This window comes from Gymnogyps californianus, chromosome 3 (genome assembly GCF_018139145.2).
Source record: "Gymnogyps californianus isolate 813 chromosome 3, ASM1813914v2, whole genome shotgun sequence".
Lineage (NCBI taxonomy): Eukaryota > Metazoa > Chordata > Aves > Accipitriformes > Cathartidae > Gymnogyps > Gymnogyps californianus.
The window spans coordinates 12,449,036-12,466,159 of record NC_059473.1 but is presented as its reverse complement, the minus strand read 5'-3'; the positions used below and the strand labels follow the sequence as shown (position 1 = coordinate 12,466,159).

At 45.1% G+C, this 17,124-nt stretch overlaps 1 protein-coding gene across 1 annotated transcript in view; it reads left to right on the top strand.

Moving 5' to 3' along the window:
• Positions 1–10,842, top strand: part of SHLD1 (shieldin complex subunit 1) — a 47,444-nt gene extending 36,602 nt beyond the window's left edge. Inside the window, exon 5 of the mRNA XM_050893750.1 lies at positions 9,150–10,842. Within this exon, the coding sequence (XP_050749707.1) occupies positions 9,150–9,670 (521 nt within the window). The 3' untranslated portion in view covers positions 9,671–10,842. The remainder of the gene's footprint in view (positions 1–9,149) is intronic.
• Positions 10,843–17,124: the final 6,282 nt, after the last annotated feature.

Here is a 17,124-nt window from a genome sequence, read left to right as displayed (position 1 = left end):
TTGTGTGTCTTGCCAGAAACAGGAAGGATTTTTCCCTATGCGTCTTTTACCTTAGAACTATGAAGAATGTTATCTTTCATCAGTCCCTCTTAGTCTCTTCAGAGGTCTCCTTGGATGATTCAGGTTCCCCAGGGACTTTCTCAGCTCTTAGCTGAAGAGGTGCGCATAGCAAATCCTTTTCTGAATTCTGGAGTTAACTACCTAGTAACCGAAATGAGGGGCTGAATAAAAATTCCTTCCCTCTCAGATAATTAGGGTTCTTTGGGAAATTCTTCTTATGTCAGAAAGCTAACAGTTCATGAAGACCTGACTCTATAGAGTCAGCTGGAAAAAAGAGAATAGACAAGACTGTCATTTATAATTTTTAGGCAGGAAAAAAATACGAAGGGAAACAACTACCATTTGCTTTAGCTGTGCGGTGTGAATAAAGTGGGAAAGCTCCTTCAGGCACCATAGAACACAAACCCCAGTTTTCCTTCATAAAATTCTTTACAAATCTTAAGCAGTGAAAATCAGGCAGGCAGAATTGTTTCTCACTGGTTTCAAGCACCAGATGTTTGCTTTTATTCTGAAATAGGATGAGCTTAAAGACAAATATGATCTGGGGCTAAATTAGAGCCTTCCACGTATAAAAAAGCAACACTGCAAGTTACTGATTGAAAGAAGGAAAAATCGATCTTTTTAATAAAAGGTTTCTGCCTGCTCACAGGAGGAAAGTGGTCAAACTTGACTCAAATGGTGTGAATCCTCCCTGTGGGCAGAGCGATGTTGTGGTCCTGGTGAGTAAGGGACTTGACATGAGAGGATGGTTCTTACTTTCACCTACAGAGAAGGCAGAGGCTTGGCTTGAGGATGCTCGTGTTGGATCCTGTCTGTCAAAGATTGAAAGCCCATTGAGATGTTTTGCTGTGGCTAAGGAGAGGCTGGTCTAGCACAGCATGGCTGTGCCTGTGCGCGTGAACATGCATGGTGCTATTCTTGCAGTCGCTTCCCTGCACTCTCCTAATGCCTAATTGGAAGCTGAGCAATTAGCTTAAGAAGCCTTGTCAGAGTTTCTTTTTGGAAATTGGTGCCTTTAGTGTTACATAGACAAGGTGAGTCTGGCTGTCAGTTCCCAAGACTGTATGTGTAATAGGAAAGCAGCAGATAGTTGCAGTTTAATAAAGCCCCTTGATGCCCTCATCTGCTGGATAATAACTTCAATTGACAGTTAATGTTTTCAGCTACATAAACAGTTTTTTTTATTATTTATGTTTTGGAGTGTCCTGGGTTTGGCTGGGATAGGGTTAATTTTCACAAGAAGCTGGGAGGGGGCATGGCTGGGATGGCTGACCTGAACTAGCCAAGGGGATGTTTGATACCATATGACCATAATGCTCAGTATGTAACTGGGGGAGCTGGCCAGGGCGGGGATTGCGGCTTGGGAACGGGCTGAGCGTCAGGTTCCGGGTGGTGAGCAATTGCATTGTGCATTACTCGCTTTATACATTCTTTTATTAGTATTATTGTTATTGTTGTTTCTTCTTTCCTTGTGTTGTCCTATTAAACTGTCCTTATCTCAACCCACGAGGTTTTACCTTTTTCTTCTGATTCTCCTCCCCATTGCACCAGGGAGCCGCGTGGTGCTTAGTTGCCGGCTGGGCTTAAACCACGAAGCAGAGAAAGGTTACTCTTGATAGTACGGTCTTTAACCTTAGATCTTAAGAAGCTTTTTAAAAATCACAGTTTGAGACAAATAGGATGCTTTAGAGGTTTTTACTGGCTACAGAATCATGTAAATTAAACAACTCTAAATATACCTACTTGAAGAGTTCTTAACTTTGCTCTTTCTATTTTTAGAATGGTGATGAGCTCCAAGGCAGGAACTTGCCTTGTAAAAATAAAATCTCAGGCACCCCAGTTATGTTGCTGGCCATCTCTTCAGAGATACTTGGGATCTTTGCAATGAGAGATATTCCCGTATGCTGTTGCACTTACAGCAGCTTTTCACAGACAGTTACATCCAATACCCATTGCTCTGAGGCCTGGCTGAGGATATATCAGCAGCAGCTTCTTGGGGCACAGCCGTAAGTGATGGTATTTATGATGCTGCCACTGCTTCTGCCCATGCCTGTTGCCCTGGACCATGGGGCCTGGTTGCTTAGGAACAGGTTTGTGAGATGACAGCGGTGCATATCTCTTGGCTTTCAGCAAATAGAGTGTTAATTTGTAGGAGTTCATATTGTAGCTGACTTGCTCTGTGGTTTATTAAATCCAGCATGTTTAACTAGTGTGATCTCTGAGAGATTTCATTTAGCTGAGTTTTCCAGCTGTCTTAAAAGTATGGCGCAGCAGGCATCAGCTGTGAGCTCTCAGAGCAGGGCAGAGCTTAATACCAAGTGTGACATTTGGAAGAGTGTCTAGGGGAATGTGCTATGCCTGCTTATTGCATTTCAAAAGCACTTTACCATTTGCCAGGCTTTTTATTTTTCTTGAATTTCAAATTCCTAAGGGAGTTAGACAGAAAGGGAAGGGTTTATGCTTCCCCAGAATAACTGCTTATGTCTTATTGCATGCAAATTTAAGCCCCCCCAACTTTTCACACCACAAATGTGCAGCAGGTAGAGGAAAAAAGCAGGGAGCCTGACTCAGTACTGGGCTATACCCAGTGCTATTTCTCCATCACTGCCTCCCTTTTCTACTCCATACCCCAAATCCCTCCAGCCTCTTCCTTCCCTTCTTGCTGCCTTTCGCCCACCGTCCCATGCTCACCTCCTCCAGGTCTCCTGACAGAGCAGCCAGCATTTGCACAGCTCCCGGCCAGCTCCTCAGCAGTCAGACACAGCGACATGTGCCTCTCCCGTGGGCTGGTGGATGAAGAATATAGCTAGTTATGTCATGTGTAAAGCAGAGTCTCACAGATGCTGTCTTGTGAGCTATAGCCTACTGCATATTATGGCATGAGAAGGCTGGTTTGTGTGTCATCAGGGAGACAGCAAAGTAGCAAGGCTTATTATATTCTTTTCACTTTCAGTTCACAATTTAAATACCCACAAGGAACAAATTTTCTCTGCTTACAACAGTCTTTTTGAATGATAATGTCATTGAAAATTCCATTTTGCCTTTGCTTTAAATGCTGGAAGGTTTCCCAAACAACAATGCAAGAAGAAAACAGCTGTTTTCTGCTAGGCAGAGATGTTTGCAGAGAAATTGTAAACTCTACCATAATTCTTCAGTACTGTACAAGAAAGGCTTTAGGATCTGTCATTTACTCAAAGTGATAGGTGTTTGTACAGCACCTAGCAGAATGATACCTGGTTTTTTGATACTTGTTTTTTTGGTGCTATTCCAATTTAAATGTTAGTAATGGAAATCATACAATGCAAATACATTCCAGTTCATGTAAAGGGATGTAAGCAGCAGTTCACACATGGGTTTTTAACTGTTGTAATCAATGGAAATTTTGTTAATGCAAGTAAGGGCAATAGGATTTCGTACCAAAATGTGTAGCTTTGCAATGCCTGAGCACTCTGGTATGTGATTACTGGCAAGGCTAAGGTGCTGTGTGAGATTGGGGTATAATGAGCTCCTGCTAAATTCTCCTTAAATTTCTTCTTTCTTCCCAGAGCAGAGTGGAATTGCATTACCATGATGATATGCACACTCCTACTGGAAATCAGCCAGGTGGAAAGAAAAAAAAGATGGTTTTCTCTCCATTAGCTGTCTCAAGTGCTCAACACGTGATTGTAAGGTGTATGGGCATGTAGGGAGTTCTGCTGCGACATGGGACCTGTTCTTGCTTCCTATGCAGATAGATACATCCCCCAAATGATGTGGTTTGGCACAGATTTGCTGTCAGATGGGAGCTCTGCTCAAGCCGAAGTAGTATCGCCTCTGTTTGAGCTTTCCCATGCCATATGGACATGTCTGATGGAGAGGCAAGAAGGGATTTTCTAGGAGTGGTGAGAGGGCTGTAGCAACCCTCAGGGATGGCACCTGTGTTCACTTGTCTTATCACTTAATAGCAACCACAAAATTAGGGACTCTTTCTTATTTGTAGATGATTGCTTTCACCCAAGGTACATCCTGGCAGGTTGATGGGAAAAGAGAAATAATACAATCCGTGAGAACTTCTGAATGGCCCTTTTTTAATGGGTACTATCAACCAAAACAACTGGTAACTTTTGTCCTTGTATGACTCATCATTGCCCCTGGATGGCAAGAATGTGTTGACTTTAACTGTAACAAGTCACAGTGGGGAGAAGACTCATGTGGGTAGAAAGAGCACACGGAGGTACAGGTGGCAGTGTCCAGGGCAGGTGGGGTGTCCAGGGCAAGAAGTGGCTGATTTTGTGACCGACAGAGGAGAGTCTTCTGTCTTCCTCTCTGAGGAAAAGTTTGGGAGCACCAATTAACTGTGATGTGCCAAGAGGCAGGATCTGTGGTCTCTTGCAGATCTTGAACTTGGCATAAAATCATGGCGGTGCCTCAGGCAGGGCAGTATTTTAAGCTCTGACATGGGAGTCCATAGCTGGAGTTTGTCTCCCCAGCTATGTCTCCTGCTTCTGCTCTTCAGCTACTCTGAAAAAAAGCTGTATTCAGTTATGCTCAGCCCCATCTACTCCAAGGGAGAGTAGGTAAAGTATTGGTGACTTTTGGGATAGTCTCACCCAAGGAAAGAGTTTCTCTCTCATTTAGCTTTCTCCTTTCCTTTGTTTTCCTTTTCCACTGTTGTGTTGCTCAGTTCTCTGGTAGTCTTCGGGGATGTTTCTTCAGACAAGCTGATCCTAATAGTCTCTTTGGGCCTTCACAACCGGCGGGGTGGCTGTAGCAGGAAGCAGACACATGTTTTCTCAGTACACCATCTCAGAGTTGAGTACCTAAATGATCTGTGTCACTCTGAGATACTCTGGATAACGGTCCTATCGTTGACTTTACAACATAGAGATGTGCTCTAGCATCATCTAACCAACATCTGGTTGAACTTCAGTCACTACTGTGAACATAAGGGCTATTTGTATGTCTCCAGATTAATTTCGTTCTGTTCAAAAAAATTACTTGCTTTTCTCAGTCTCGTAGTTTTCTTGGTCCTTGTTTAGAGTGGCACAATGGAGGTACCCAGAGAAATTCAGCCCTTGCTCCAACTTATCCACAAGTATGTGGTCAATCAAATGGCCGAAAGGGGTCAAGGGCTTGAACCATTTAGAGACAGGGCTTGCTGCCCTTGTTGAACGTGGCTGCTCCAGTAGTGTCTAACACCTCAGAGCACCAGAGCAGCTCTGGGGTGGGTATGGGATTGGCATTCATTTTGGTAGGCTTGGACTCGAGCTCCATCTGTGCAAGGGATGAGTCATTCCTAAGCCCTAGGGCAAATGATTCCTGCCCTGAAACAAGCGATGTAATTGCCCTTTTCACAGAACTGCTGATGACAAAACACTGTGGTTTAGCTCTCCCATACTCAGATCTACAGTATGAATCTCACAGACCCTCATAATAGGATGGGCCTTTGTGTACTGGGCAGGAGGGGAACCACATGTCCTACATTCAGGGTTCCCGAGAGGCAGTCAGATGGTGTGGGAGACGGCTGGAGGCTTGGACAAATCCAGTTACAGATGTAACTAGAGAATTAGCAGCTGCTGGCATCCAGCTAAGCCCCTGCAAGGGGGAGAGGCAGAGATCACAGCAACACCAGCTCTAGTGAAGCACCAGCAGCTGCAGGGATCGCTGCCCACCTGAATTGGGGGGGGATTTCTTTCCCCAGAAAGCCAGCAGTGTAGGAGCTCTGCTGTTTGAAGGATGTCTTATTTTACACTCTGACTATGTGCTTGAACACAGTTATACGGAGACTCAGACCACTATGCGAGTTGCTTTTGTAGAAGTGCAAATAATAGTATTGCAGAGTTGTTGCATCACTGAAAGTGGCCCAAGTCCAAAGCAGGATTTGGTTGTGTGCTTCGGGCGGTAGGGTTTTGTGCTTGTACCAGATGGAGACGTTAAATTTTCATCAGCAGGTTTATAAACACAAATAATATCCTTTTATCAGCCCTCAGGTCTTTTACTAATAAGCTGCAAATGCTGAACTTCAATTAGCATGGAGTGGAGGCACAGATGAAATAATATACATTCTTACTGATGATTATCCATCATGTGGGAATTAAATCAAGACATGAGTAATGACCTTTTTCAGTTTTTTGGGTTTTTTTTTGTTGGATTTTTTTTCCCTTTAACACACACTTGGTAGCATAAATGAGTGAAAATAGCTAAAAATAATTTGAGCCAGATTCTCTGGTGATGAAACTCCATTGCAGGTGAACGTAGTGCAAGTTTTCAGCCCTGCTCGTCTTTGCATTGACTTCTGTAGGTGTTGGGCCAAGCCAGCACAAGGGTGTGTGACAGCTATGCTGTTAAGTTTGCCGTGGAAGGATAAAGAGTTTACAAAACTACATTTTTCCTGCTGCTGAGAGCTGGCCAGAGAGGTCTAAGCTTTGAAGCAACGCTGCTGTGTGTTATCAGGGAATCCCGGCTTTCTTGAGGGGTGCAGGTGCATGGAGAGGGAAAGGGAATGATTAGTTTAATGCTGCCTTTGCCTTTAGCAGCATGTTTGCTGGCCTGCGTGGTGTTCTTGCGTGCTGTATGTGTGCCCCAGCTGAGAAGCTCTTTCTGGACCCTGCAGGCATCCAGCTAACAGGGCTTGTGCCTTGTGGTTTATAAATCATTCAGGAGATTTGTGCATTACAACAGCAGTATCAGCTCTTTAGAGGGTGTCAAGGAAGGACCTCTACCTCAACTGATATCTTTTAGGGAGGAAAAGGGTTGAGTGTATTTGCAAAGATCAGTCTTGGCACATAGTTTGAGAAGGTATTGGGAAATTGTCAGGAAAGCTTGAGGAAAGGTGCAGCTTCGTGGGATATAGATTGGTTTTGGGAATTCTGCATCTAACTTTCCATGTGTTGCCTTAAGAAGGCTTTGCTGGAAAAGTAATCCACTAAGAGGATAGGGCCTACTGTTGAAAAATAAGATACATAAATTTGAATCAGTAACTGAAAGAAAACTGTTTTCCCAATAATATAATTGAGTACTTTCTGACTAATCAAACCCCAAAATATACCCCTGAAATACTTACTGGTCACTTCTTCAGTGGATTGTGCTTTAATAGAGGATGGCTGCTTTATAGGTCATACTGGCTTAGAATAGAATAGAATCAATTAAGTTGGAAAAGACCTTTAAGATCATCGAGTCCAACCGTAAACCTAACACTGCCAAGTCCACCACTAAGCCATGTCCCTAAGTGCCACATCTACACATCTTTTAAATACCTCCAGGGATGGTGACTCTACCGCTTCCCTAGGCAGCCTGTTCCAATGCTTGATAACCCTTTCAGTGAACAAGTTTTTCCTAATATCCAATCTAAGATGGTGGGAGAAAGGCAGAACAGCATTGCAAAGGTCTCCTCTGACGCCATGAAACCAACAGGATTTTGCTCTTCCCGGATCATGTAGGGTTGAGATTTGTAGCTGGAGGCAGCTGCTGCTCTTTTACAAAATGTGGCTGTGAGCTGTGTGTAAGGAGTAGCAAGATGACAGCACGGCACAGGGGTTTGCAATTGCCACAGGAGTCTGAGCGCAAGTGCCATTTGATTGGATTATCAGAGATGCATGAGGCTTCAGTTCTAACTTAACATAGGCACCAAGGCTGAGAGATTATTGAGGCAAAATGGACCTGTTCTCTTTGATTAGCTCTGATTTGCTACTCTGATGGCATATATTGATGTTAAAAGAAGGCCACTGAGCTTTTCTTTGTACTGCATTGGAACTGACACATTGCAAGAGGAGGAAAAGTTCTATTTAAAATTGCAGAATCGGAGATGAAGTGAAATTGAAAAGAAAGATCAAAGATAGAAAGTAGGGGGAGGAAGAAAGAGGCAATGTACAGCATGGCTGCACAGACATCTTAATTTCATTTTAATCAATCTCTAACCACTCAGGAAGGGGAGGGTAGCTCTTTGTGTACTGGGAGGGAAAGAACTGCCTTCTGCCACCACACTGAGATTTCCTTTGAACATGATCTCTTACCGAAATGAAGGACTGCACTCTGCTTCATATTTCACAGAATTAGAAAAGACCAACCTGTTTTCTGACTCCCTGCGTCCTGCTTATGTAACTTGCAGATGACGGCTGTGCAACCTCTGGCTGCATCCTGGAAAATTTTCCTGTCGGTGACTCAGGTGCTTGGCAAATAGGCTAGCGCGGCAGGCTCGGAGATGAGATTGCAGTTAGAGGCACTCCCTGGGTACCAGAGCCCAGTTCAAAGTCTCTTTATGGAGGCTCTTCCTACTAGAAGCTGTGTGTGGCTTGCTGATCGTCCTGGTCACGTCATTGCCAAGTGTCTCTGTGCTGATGCTGTATTAATTATGTGCAAATACAAAGCATCCCCCTTGATTGCATTGGAGCAGAAGAGAACCACAGCCCTGACTGTTGTCCAGAGATGTGGGTCAGCAAGGAAGGAGGAGAAGAGCTAGGGAAGAATGAGTCCTTGGCCTTTACATAAATGTTATCTATAAAAATTCCTTCAGGATGTGAGAAGAGTCTTTAGTGCAGCTGGGCTGCAAAAATGGGACTTCATGGGGAAGCACGAGGTCCCCTTTTGCAGTCCCCATTCCCAAACTCCATGCAGTTTTGGTTTGGAGGCTCTAGATCTGGCTGAAAGCTGGAGGACAGGACTGCACATTGTGCTGTAGGAGTAAAATTGAGAAGTATGAAAAGGAAAGGATTAGACCCGTGGACAAAGGGAGAAAAAGGAAACAGACACAGAACTGCTTCAGCTGCAAACTAGACTTTCCTGTGGGTCAGCCGTTGTCTCCAGCACCAGCAGATCCCAATTTCCACCTCTTTGGAAGTATGACTGAGAGGAGCTAGGAGGCGTGTACTACCAAGTAGGTTTAATCGCTGCAGTGGGTTGAGGCTGGGACAACTACGAGATCCCCAAATACAGCCCATCGTATATGAATCTATGCAGCAAGCCCCTCTGGCAGTCCAGATGAGTTTAAAGCAGTACTTAGCTGACTCCTGCACAGAGCCTGCTTGCCAGACTGCAGTGAGGGGGGACAAAAAAGGATTTTGCCACAGGGATGACCTGGTGACTAATGAATTTCATTGATCTTGTGCTTGCAGGAGAGAACAATCTACCCTCTGCAGTTCCTCTGAGCTTTTCTGCTGGAGGCTCTGAGAAAGCAAACGAGAGATGTTATCCAAAAGCAGGGCTGTGTGAGCCCACTGAACCTAACGATGCTGCTCTCTCATGGATGTATGAAGATGATAGTGCGGAAGATACCGGTGTCAGGAAATCTCTTGATGGCTTCTACAAAATGTATTGCAAAAAATGGCCAGACAGAATGGATCCCACCTACGAGGCTGCATCACAATGTCTGTTGCAGAAGATTTCAGAGCTAGCAAACCGGGATGGAACAAAATATGCATCACGTTGCCTGCAAATGGCCCAGGTGGTCTTGAACAGAGATGGGTGTAAGATCTTTCCAAACCACCCCACTACTGCTTGTTTTTCAAAGCCAGCTGAGGGAGAAGTTGTGTTGGAAGACAGAAAGAGAACACCCGGACTCTCAGATGACGTCCTGCGATTCCTCTTGAAACAAACACGGACAGAACATCGTCCTGACATGCCACATGAGAAGTGAGCAAGGTGCTGGTTTGTTTCTGTCATTGAGGCTTGGCTTTCACTCCGAAAAGAGGTGACTTTCTTGGAAAGACACTGTTCTCTTAGCACCACCTTCAACACCACATATTCCATGGAGGGATTCATATGGAGCAGACCTTGCCACCTTGGCCTCTGCAGGGCAGCACCACATAAGGAGCATCTGTGGTCCCCATGTAACTGCTTGGGATGTGTTGACTAATTGGGATGGGTGATGGGTGATACAGTGTCTGTTGCTGGGACATCAAACATGATGATTTGTATCTACTAGGCTTTTAAATTGACCTACATCCCTACCCCAGCTGAACAGTGGCCCAGCCCAAATTCAGCCCCTGTGTAGGCATGGATGTCCGAGTGCTGTTGACTATGACAGACTGATTGAATGAGCTTGGCACGGTATGCCCTAGACCTAGGGAGGAACCTTAAGATTTTGTGCTGTACCTGACTGATACTGTAACACCTGTGCCTCCTCAGGAGTGCCTGAGAGCTGTGTGTGTTTACCTACAGACATGATCCCACAGATCATGATTGCAATGCGGGTGAGCTTTTTTGACAGAAAAAGTGTGTGTGTACATAAGAGAGAGAGGAAATACAGCTTCTGAGCAGGTTATGGTTTTTTAACAGGAGGGATAAAAAAAGAGAAAGAAAAGCTTTATTGCCTTACTGATGTCTCTAACACTTCAAATGCACTAGCTAAGCAGACTGGGGATTTTTTCCTATCTATGTGAGCAGGTTTAAGAGCAACCTGAGATAGATTCATGAGTGAGGGCTCTGCAGAGGTGTCCATAGGGAAGCTGCAGAGTTTGGTGCCAGCTGCCGTGGTAGCTGCCTGCTGTAAGATACAGAGTACCTAGGAAAAGCAGAGCTCACATATCAGCATGTCCATGTGGGTCGCTTGGTTGATTCTCTAGGGGCAATGCTGCTTTCTCCAGCTCTCTCCCTACCCTTAGCCCCTGCAGATTTCTGCTACCGTAGGGTCTGAGCCTAGAGCTTTCACAGAGGGAAAGCTAATGCTCATTGCTTGAGTACACTCTGTTATCTTTGTTGGCACTGCACAAGACCTTGTGATTATTTTCCTGGTGTGTTGATGGATGAGGGAAAATGTTCTGTGAGATGTTTGAACCATGAAGGTGGTTGCTTTCCAGTAGGGATCATCTGGCATTGGTTGGTTACAGCAAAAGTTTGCTTCTTCTAACAAGCTCTGCTGCTGTTTATACCCAGAACTTTCTTGCTCTGGTTTTAGTTGGCATGATCACCACTGGCTGCAGTGGGAACTGGCCCAATGCACTGGTTGCCCAGCTTGGGTTTTGGTGACTATTGCTTGCCCTATGACATTAAGAGGTGACCTGAAGGACTAATTCCCAGCAGTTGGTTTTGGTCACTGCCACCTGGGGAATTTAAAGTGCTCTGGGTCTGATGCATCACTATGAATTTGGCAGACCTAGTTCTCCTTTGCTTTGTGCTTATGGAAACCAGGAGTGAATCCCAAGGAAAGTAGCCGCACAAGGGATGTGGGACTGGGCTCCCACTGTTGAAGCCTTGGTGGGACGGGTGCTGCTGTCACATGGGGCTGCAGTTCAGGCCCATCTGCTCAGCAAGTGGGAGCCCTTTGAAGTGGTCAGCCAGCAGCAAGCAGAGCTTCCGATCCCCCTCTGGACACGTTGTCAGTCTTTAAAGCTATGCTTTACTGTCTGCAATTATAAATGTTCTGTTCTTGAATAACGTATCAGGCTCTAAAAGAGACACTTGGGTGGGAGAAGATAGTTACGTGGTAGTCCTTACCAGGGTTGCCAGGCCCACTGCTTTGATATAGTTTTTGCTTTGTTTCACAGCTTGCTTGGGGGGCTTGCAAGTCAAAGAAACCTTCTAGAAAAATTCTGAGCTTTGTCTTCTCCAAACTTTTATTGTTAGGTTTTCATTAAAATTTAGAATAAACCTAATTATTTTATAGCAGATTTTCATATTTTTGGTGCTTACAGAAGCAGAGCAGAGCTCAACTGGTTAAATTAGGCTCCAAAATCCCATTGATTTTTAATGATAACAAAACAAGCTAAATGTTTAGGAGAGTCTGACAGTCTTGTCAGATACCTAGTGTTAGGAGCCAAAACATGATAGAGTTTAGAATACCTGATCATTTCTACTGTGAAATGAACAGCTCCATTTCTGGAGAAACACTTAATTTTAGGAGGTGTTTCACTGGGATCTTATAGTTCAATCACTTCTATTAAGTTAAACAAGACTGCAGCACAGACAATAACACTCATCATTCCTTTTCCCACTCATTGCTAATTAATTTTTTACAAACCTGTGCTGGAACCTGCTGTATGTATTTCCAAGTCTGCTGAAAGCCAAACCGCTTGTATTACTCATTTCCTTGATAAACATCTCTCCTCGATTTCTTCAAGATACAAGGAGAGGAATGCATCTCTCTCCTTTGCCACGTGTTCCAAGCAAGACTCACCAATTGCTTTGAAGAGGCTGTACTTGAAAGAAGCACAGTCCTATTCGGCATTTTATGATGCTACATAGAAGAAATTGTAGTAACAAATACTGCCTCTGGTGAGCAATAGCCCAGGGGACCTAACTTATGTCTGTTTGAATTTCTTAAGTTGATTTGCAGTTAGAACTAAGATGTGTTGCTTCAAATTAACTAAGTTGGGTTTTTTCTTTCCTCCTCTTTTTGTGAGTTCTTTGCTTTTTTTGGGTGTTGCTTTTGTGACTTTTCTCAGCCTAATAGAGGGGAATCTACGCATGTTCTGGATCCGCTAAACTGCTCTTTCACAAACTACTTCACCCTCTTCTTGCAATGGAGTCTTCAGAAAGATGGAAGCAGCTTTCAAGGAGCAATCAGCTTAAAATGTGTAGGGCTGCCAGGATCCTGTATCAAACCGGTCCTCAGCATTGCAAAGTGGGATGGCTGTGTAACAACGCCAACGCACCTCCCACCACTGCAAACACAGCCACGGGTGCCTTGTCTTCTGCTGACAGTTGCAGAGGCATGAACTTGGTGGAGCTGCTGCCCCCCACAAACAACAATGTCCAGCCAGTGATGGGAGAGAGGAGGAGGACAGACCCCAGGCAGAGTGAGAGCACAGGGAGGAGGAGGAGGAATATGGCAGGGGGAGAACTGCCCCAGGAGCACAGGTGGATGAGTAGGTGCCTCAGGTTGAGCTTTTGGGCAGCTGCTCTTCTGGACGTTGTCCCCCACCCCAGCCACTCACCCTGCGGACTAGGGAAGGAGGCAGCCCTTCCCTGGGGCAGTGAGGCTGTCCCAACAGGGCAGAGTGCTCCCAGGCTCCTTCGCCTGCAAGTTTAAACACAGCTTGACAGCACTTCTGTCCTGTTTCCCTCCTTGCCATCACCCCTCCACCAACCTCCAGTTCCTTTCTGTGTTTCATGATGGTGCTAATGAGATCCCTGGAGGAGTTTTCCCCTTAAAATGAAACAGATCTCTCTGCGCCCAAAGAGCCTGATGTCAGCCAGCAACAGAGCAATGAACCCACATACAACCACTTAAGGTCTCTCTCTTGGAGGTCTCCTGTCTCCTGGCTCAGTGGCTTCTTTGCTGCTTTACTCCCTCTGCCAGGAAGACGTGCCTTTGTGCGTGTTTTCCACCCACTGGTTTGTCAACTGGAGGGGTGGTTTGCTGTGGTGATGTTGCTCACTGACTGGGGAGGCAATTCATTCTTCAATGTGGACATGTTCAAGGAAGCACGGCAAGCAAGAGGAAGGGATGTATGGAAAGTGACACCATATGGGCGAAGAAGAAAGAAGAAAGGACAGTTGGGATCTCAAAGGTCAGCATCAAGGTTCCCAGCTAATGTGGTTACTCCAGTACAGCCACATGGCTTGCACCAGTTTTACCATTTGATCTTCAGCATTTCAGTTTGGACATGGCTCTTACTCTGCCAGTCCAGCTGCGTAGACCTCTCATCTGTTCCCTTTCCGCGCTGGCCAGATCCCAGCACAGGTGTTTGTGTTTCATGCACGTCAGATTCCCTGCTGCAGTTTCACATGGGGCTGCTATTTCTGCCTTGCTGCCCCTGGCAGATTGGCACAGCTGCTGTGCTCTGCAGGCGTTTCCAGCAAAGGCAATGGAAATTTGGCTGCTGACTTTAACCAGAGCAGGAAGAGGCCCTGCTAGCCCAGCTGGCTGCAAATTATGGCCAAGATCTTTGGACTTGGTGCAATCTCTCTTTACAAATACATTTATACTGGAACTGTCTGGATTTAGGTTGCTGTCCTTGAGTCATCGTGAAACTGATACATCTGGCTTCTTGGTGGTTCTGCTTGATGTGTTGCTTGCTTGCTTTTATGGCAGGGGTGTTGCACACATGCTGGAGGGCACGCAAAATATTGGAGCAGACCCTCAGCTGCTCGCCCGGCTACTCAAGTTAATGGTGCTAGGAGAAAAAAAGGAGTTGAGATGAGGATCCAGCATCATTTCTGTAGTAGTAAATATATCCGCAGGTGCTGGTCTGTCAGAATCCAGAGAAAAGCATCCTGCAGGCAAAAATTATGGAGAAAGGTAGTACCAACTGCTTCAGCAATAGATACAGCTGGAAAAAACAAACATGCTCTTGAGTGTGCTATCAATAATTACAGTAACAATACTAGCCTCTCTTTGACAGCTTGCATTGCTTAACCACCACAGATCTATCACGGCTACAAGGACATTAATACTGACGGATGTAGGGAGCTATTGCTAAGGATGTACAGGGAGGAAAGAAGGTCTTCAGTGTGAATCAGATATTGTTGCTTATAATTTTTTGCCAGCATTTATGCTATTCCACACAGTTAAATATGAGTTGCTGTGCAAAACTTTTAACTGCCATTTTAAGGGAAATAACCTCCCAGAAAGAGAGAGATGGAGAACTCAGAGGACTGTATCTGAATCCCTTCCGTTGCTGTATTGGGTTTGGTGATGAATTGGTCTGTGCTTTGGGTTAGCTCTAAAACCACCTGGTCTCCTATTCAGTTTTTTAAAAAGAGAAAAAAAAAAAAAGCCACACCCATACAATTTCCACAAAGAAAGCTTGGAGCAAAATATGAAGTTCCTGTTCTTTAGGAGAGTCCTGCTGATGATGATGTTTGAGAGATACCTGCTGGGTTTTGATGGAAGAGAAAAGAAGCCCTAATGGACTCTAGTCTGACCCTAGATCAGCCCCAGAGCCAGATGTGGCCTTCCCCACTCGTAACAAATGTGAGGTATCTGCCTGGAGCCCCTCTTTGGGGCTGTGAGGAGAATGGGTGCACACAGGGTGCTCCTCCTAAGGCCTGGAAAAACCTGAGCTGCTGTCTTTTTATCCACTTTTTGAATGAGATTTCAAAAACATTCAAGAGAATAGCTGTTCATTTGTTGTTAAGGATTTTAAATTATGGCAAAATGAGGCAATCTTAGTTTGGAAGGTGCGTGTCCATGCAGGAAGTTAATCTGGGGTCCCTCATGGGGGGATCATGCTGCTTCTCTGCACACTGGTGGCCAGAGGGGAGGCGAGGTGCCCCAGAGAGGTCATGCTTCTGCTTCAGCTCCTCCGGGCTCTTGGGGCTGCACAGCCACTGCCTTTAACATCCCAGTTTTCTTATTAGAAATTTCTGGTGCAGCAAGAAAAGGGATAAGAGGACTCATTACTTTTCAACCCTTTAGGAAATAAAATGCAAGCAATGATGAAACAGAGAATAGGCGGCTGCTGAAAGAGCATGAAGATAGATACCAGCAGAGGAGAGCATGAAACTGTTCGATTTTAAAGAGCAACGTAGGCAGAACAGACTGGATGCAGCTGAAAAATTTGGATTGTGACTCACATCTACAAATCTTGGCTGGCATCTTGCAGAGGACGTGGTAAGGTTTGTGCTACTGAAACACGCAGTCTTTTGAAAAGTTTGCGCCCCTCACGGTCAGGAGCGCCTGTAGTTCTGTGCAGTGCTCACTTCCAGGTACAATGTTCAGCTCATGCCAATAAGCCTGCCAAAAATAGATGTGTGTCTCACGCTGAGACAGAAGGAAGGGCAAAGACAGAGGCTCTTGGAATAAACATCTGTGGAGCAGGTGATAAATTTGACACAGGTCTTGTCTAGAGGAGAGGGTTTTTTTTATAACTGTATTTGGTTTCTTTGGAGTACGAGTCTGATTCCTCTGTCCATGCTGATTTGCACAGTAGATGATTTAGAGGCTAAGTTTTGAGGACGGGTAGATTACCTACAAGGAAAACGAATAGGGCATAACTCTCAGTTCAGCACTTGTTTAGGTGGGTGATAATCTGGCATCCTGGGATGTGGTTTGGAAATAGTTGGCCAAAGTGATTCTCTTTGCATGGTTGGAAATGCTACTGCAAAGCACTTCTAGGTTCACTGCCTTCACAGACAGAGCCCCCACACTTGTTGCAAAATGAAGGAGAGGAAACTTGTGGCCTTTGCGAATAAAACCAGAAATTATGTGCTTGGGGTGCCTTCCTAGAAAACAAATGAAAGTTCATGAAGCTTGAAATTCCCTCCTGGGATGGGAGGGAATCTGTAACTAGGATATCTAAGTTCAGATAGTTGTAGCAGTTACATATAGAAAGGCCTTGCACTGTGGTTATTTTTCATCTTTTCTGAAGTCAAAGACATGAATCAACCCATGCTCTTACTCCAAAGGCCCAATGCTTTTGAAGGGACATAACTCTCCCTCTGCCCTATCCCTACGTATACAAAAGGATGAACACTCCCATGCAAATGTTCTTGCCCTTAGACATGTCTGGTCCCAATGTTCATGTCCCAGCTTTGCTGCTGCCATGACCCCTGATACACTGCTGAGTTTACACTATCTGGGTATCTGTTACTATGCAAAATATCTGCCTTCTCCTGTCATGTTGCTGTTCCCTGAATTTCAAGTATTTCAAGAATTTTCAGCCCTGTTGCCTTTTGGGCGGGGGTGGGTTTTTTTGCCTTCCGTGACTGGAGGAAGCCACAGAAGCACGGTCAGAGCCTCATTAGTTTTGATCTAACTTTGCTTCGCTGCCCTCGGAAGGACTGAAATAGTGGCCTGGAAGTATGGCCATCCATGGGTGGATAGATGATGGCTTCTTCCAGGTAAAGAACATTTTTTTTCTGGATGTTTAAGTACCAAGACTGGTATGAGGCCCTCATGGAAATGTCCCACATTCTGTACATTTCTCCCCAGCCTGTGCAATAACCTCTGACAAATTGCATTTCCTTCTGAGGTGAAGTGCTTTCCTCTCTGCCTGGCTTGCACTTGACTTAGCTTTGACGCTTCTGTGGTTTCAGCACTCGGCGAAGTGCAAATCATCATCTTCTCAGAGACCCTTTGCTGTTGGTTTCCATTCACTTTGCTTCTGTGACCCACCCCATCATTTTATTTTTTCTCCACTGCATTATTTAAGGCAGGAAATAACCTGTTTCCCTGGAGGCGAGGAACCAGGTGATGCTGGACTGCTT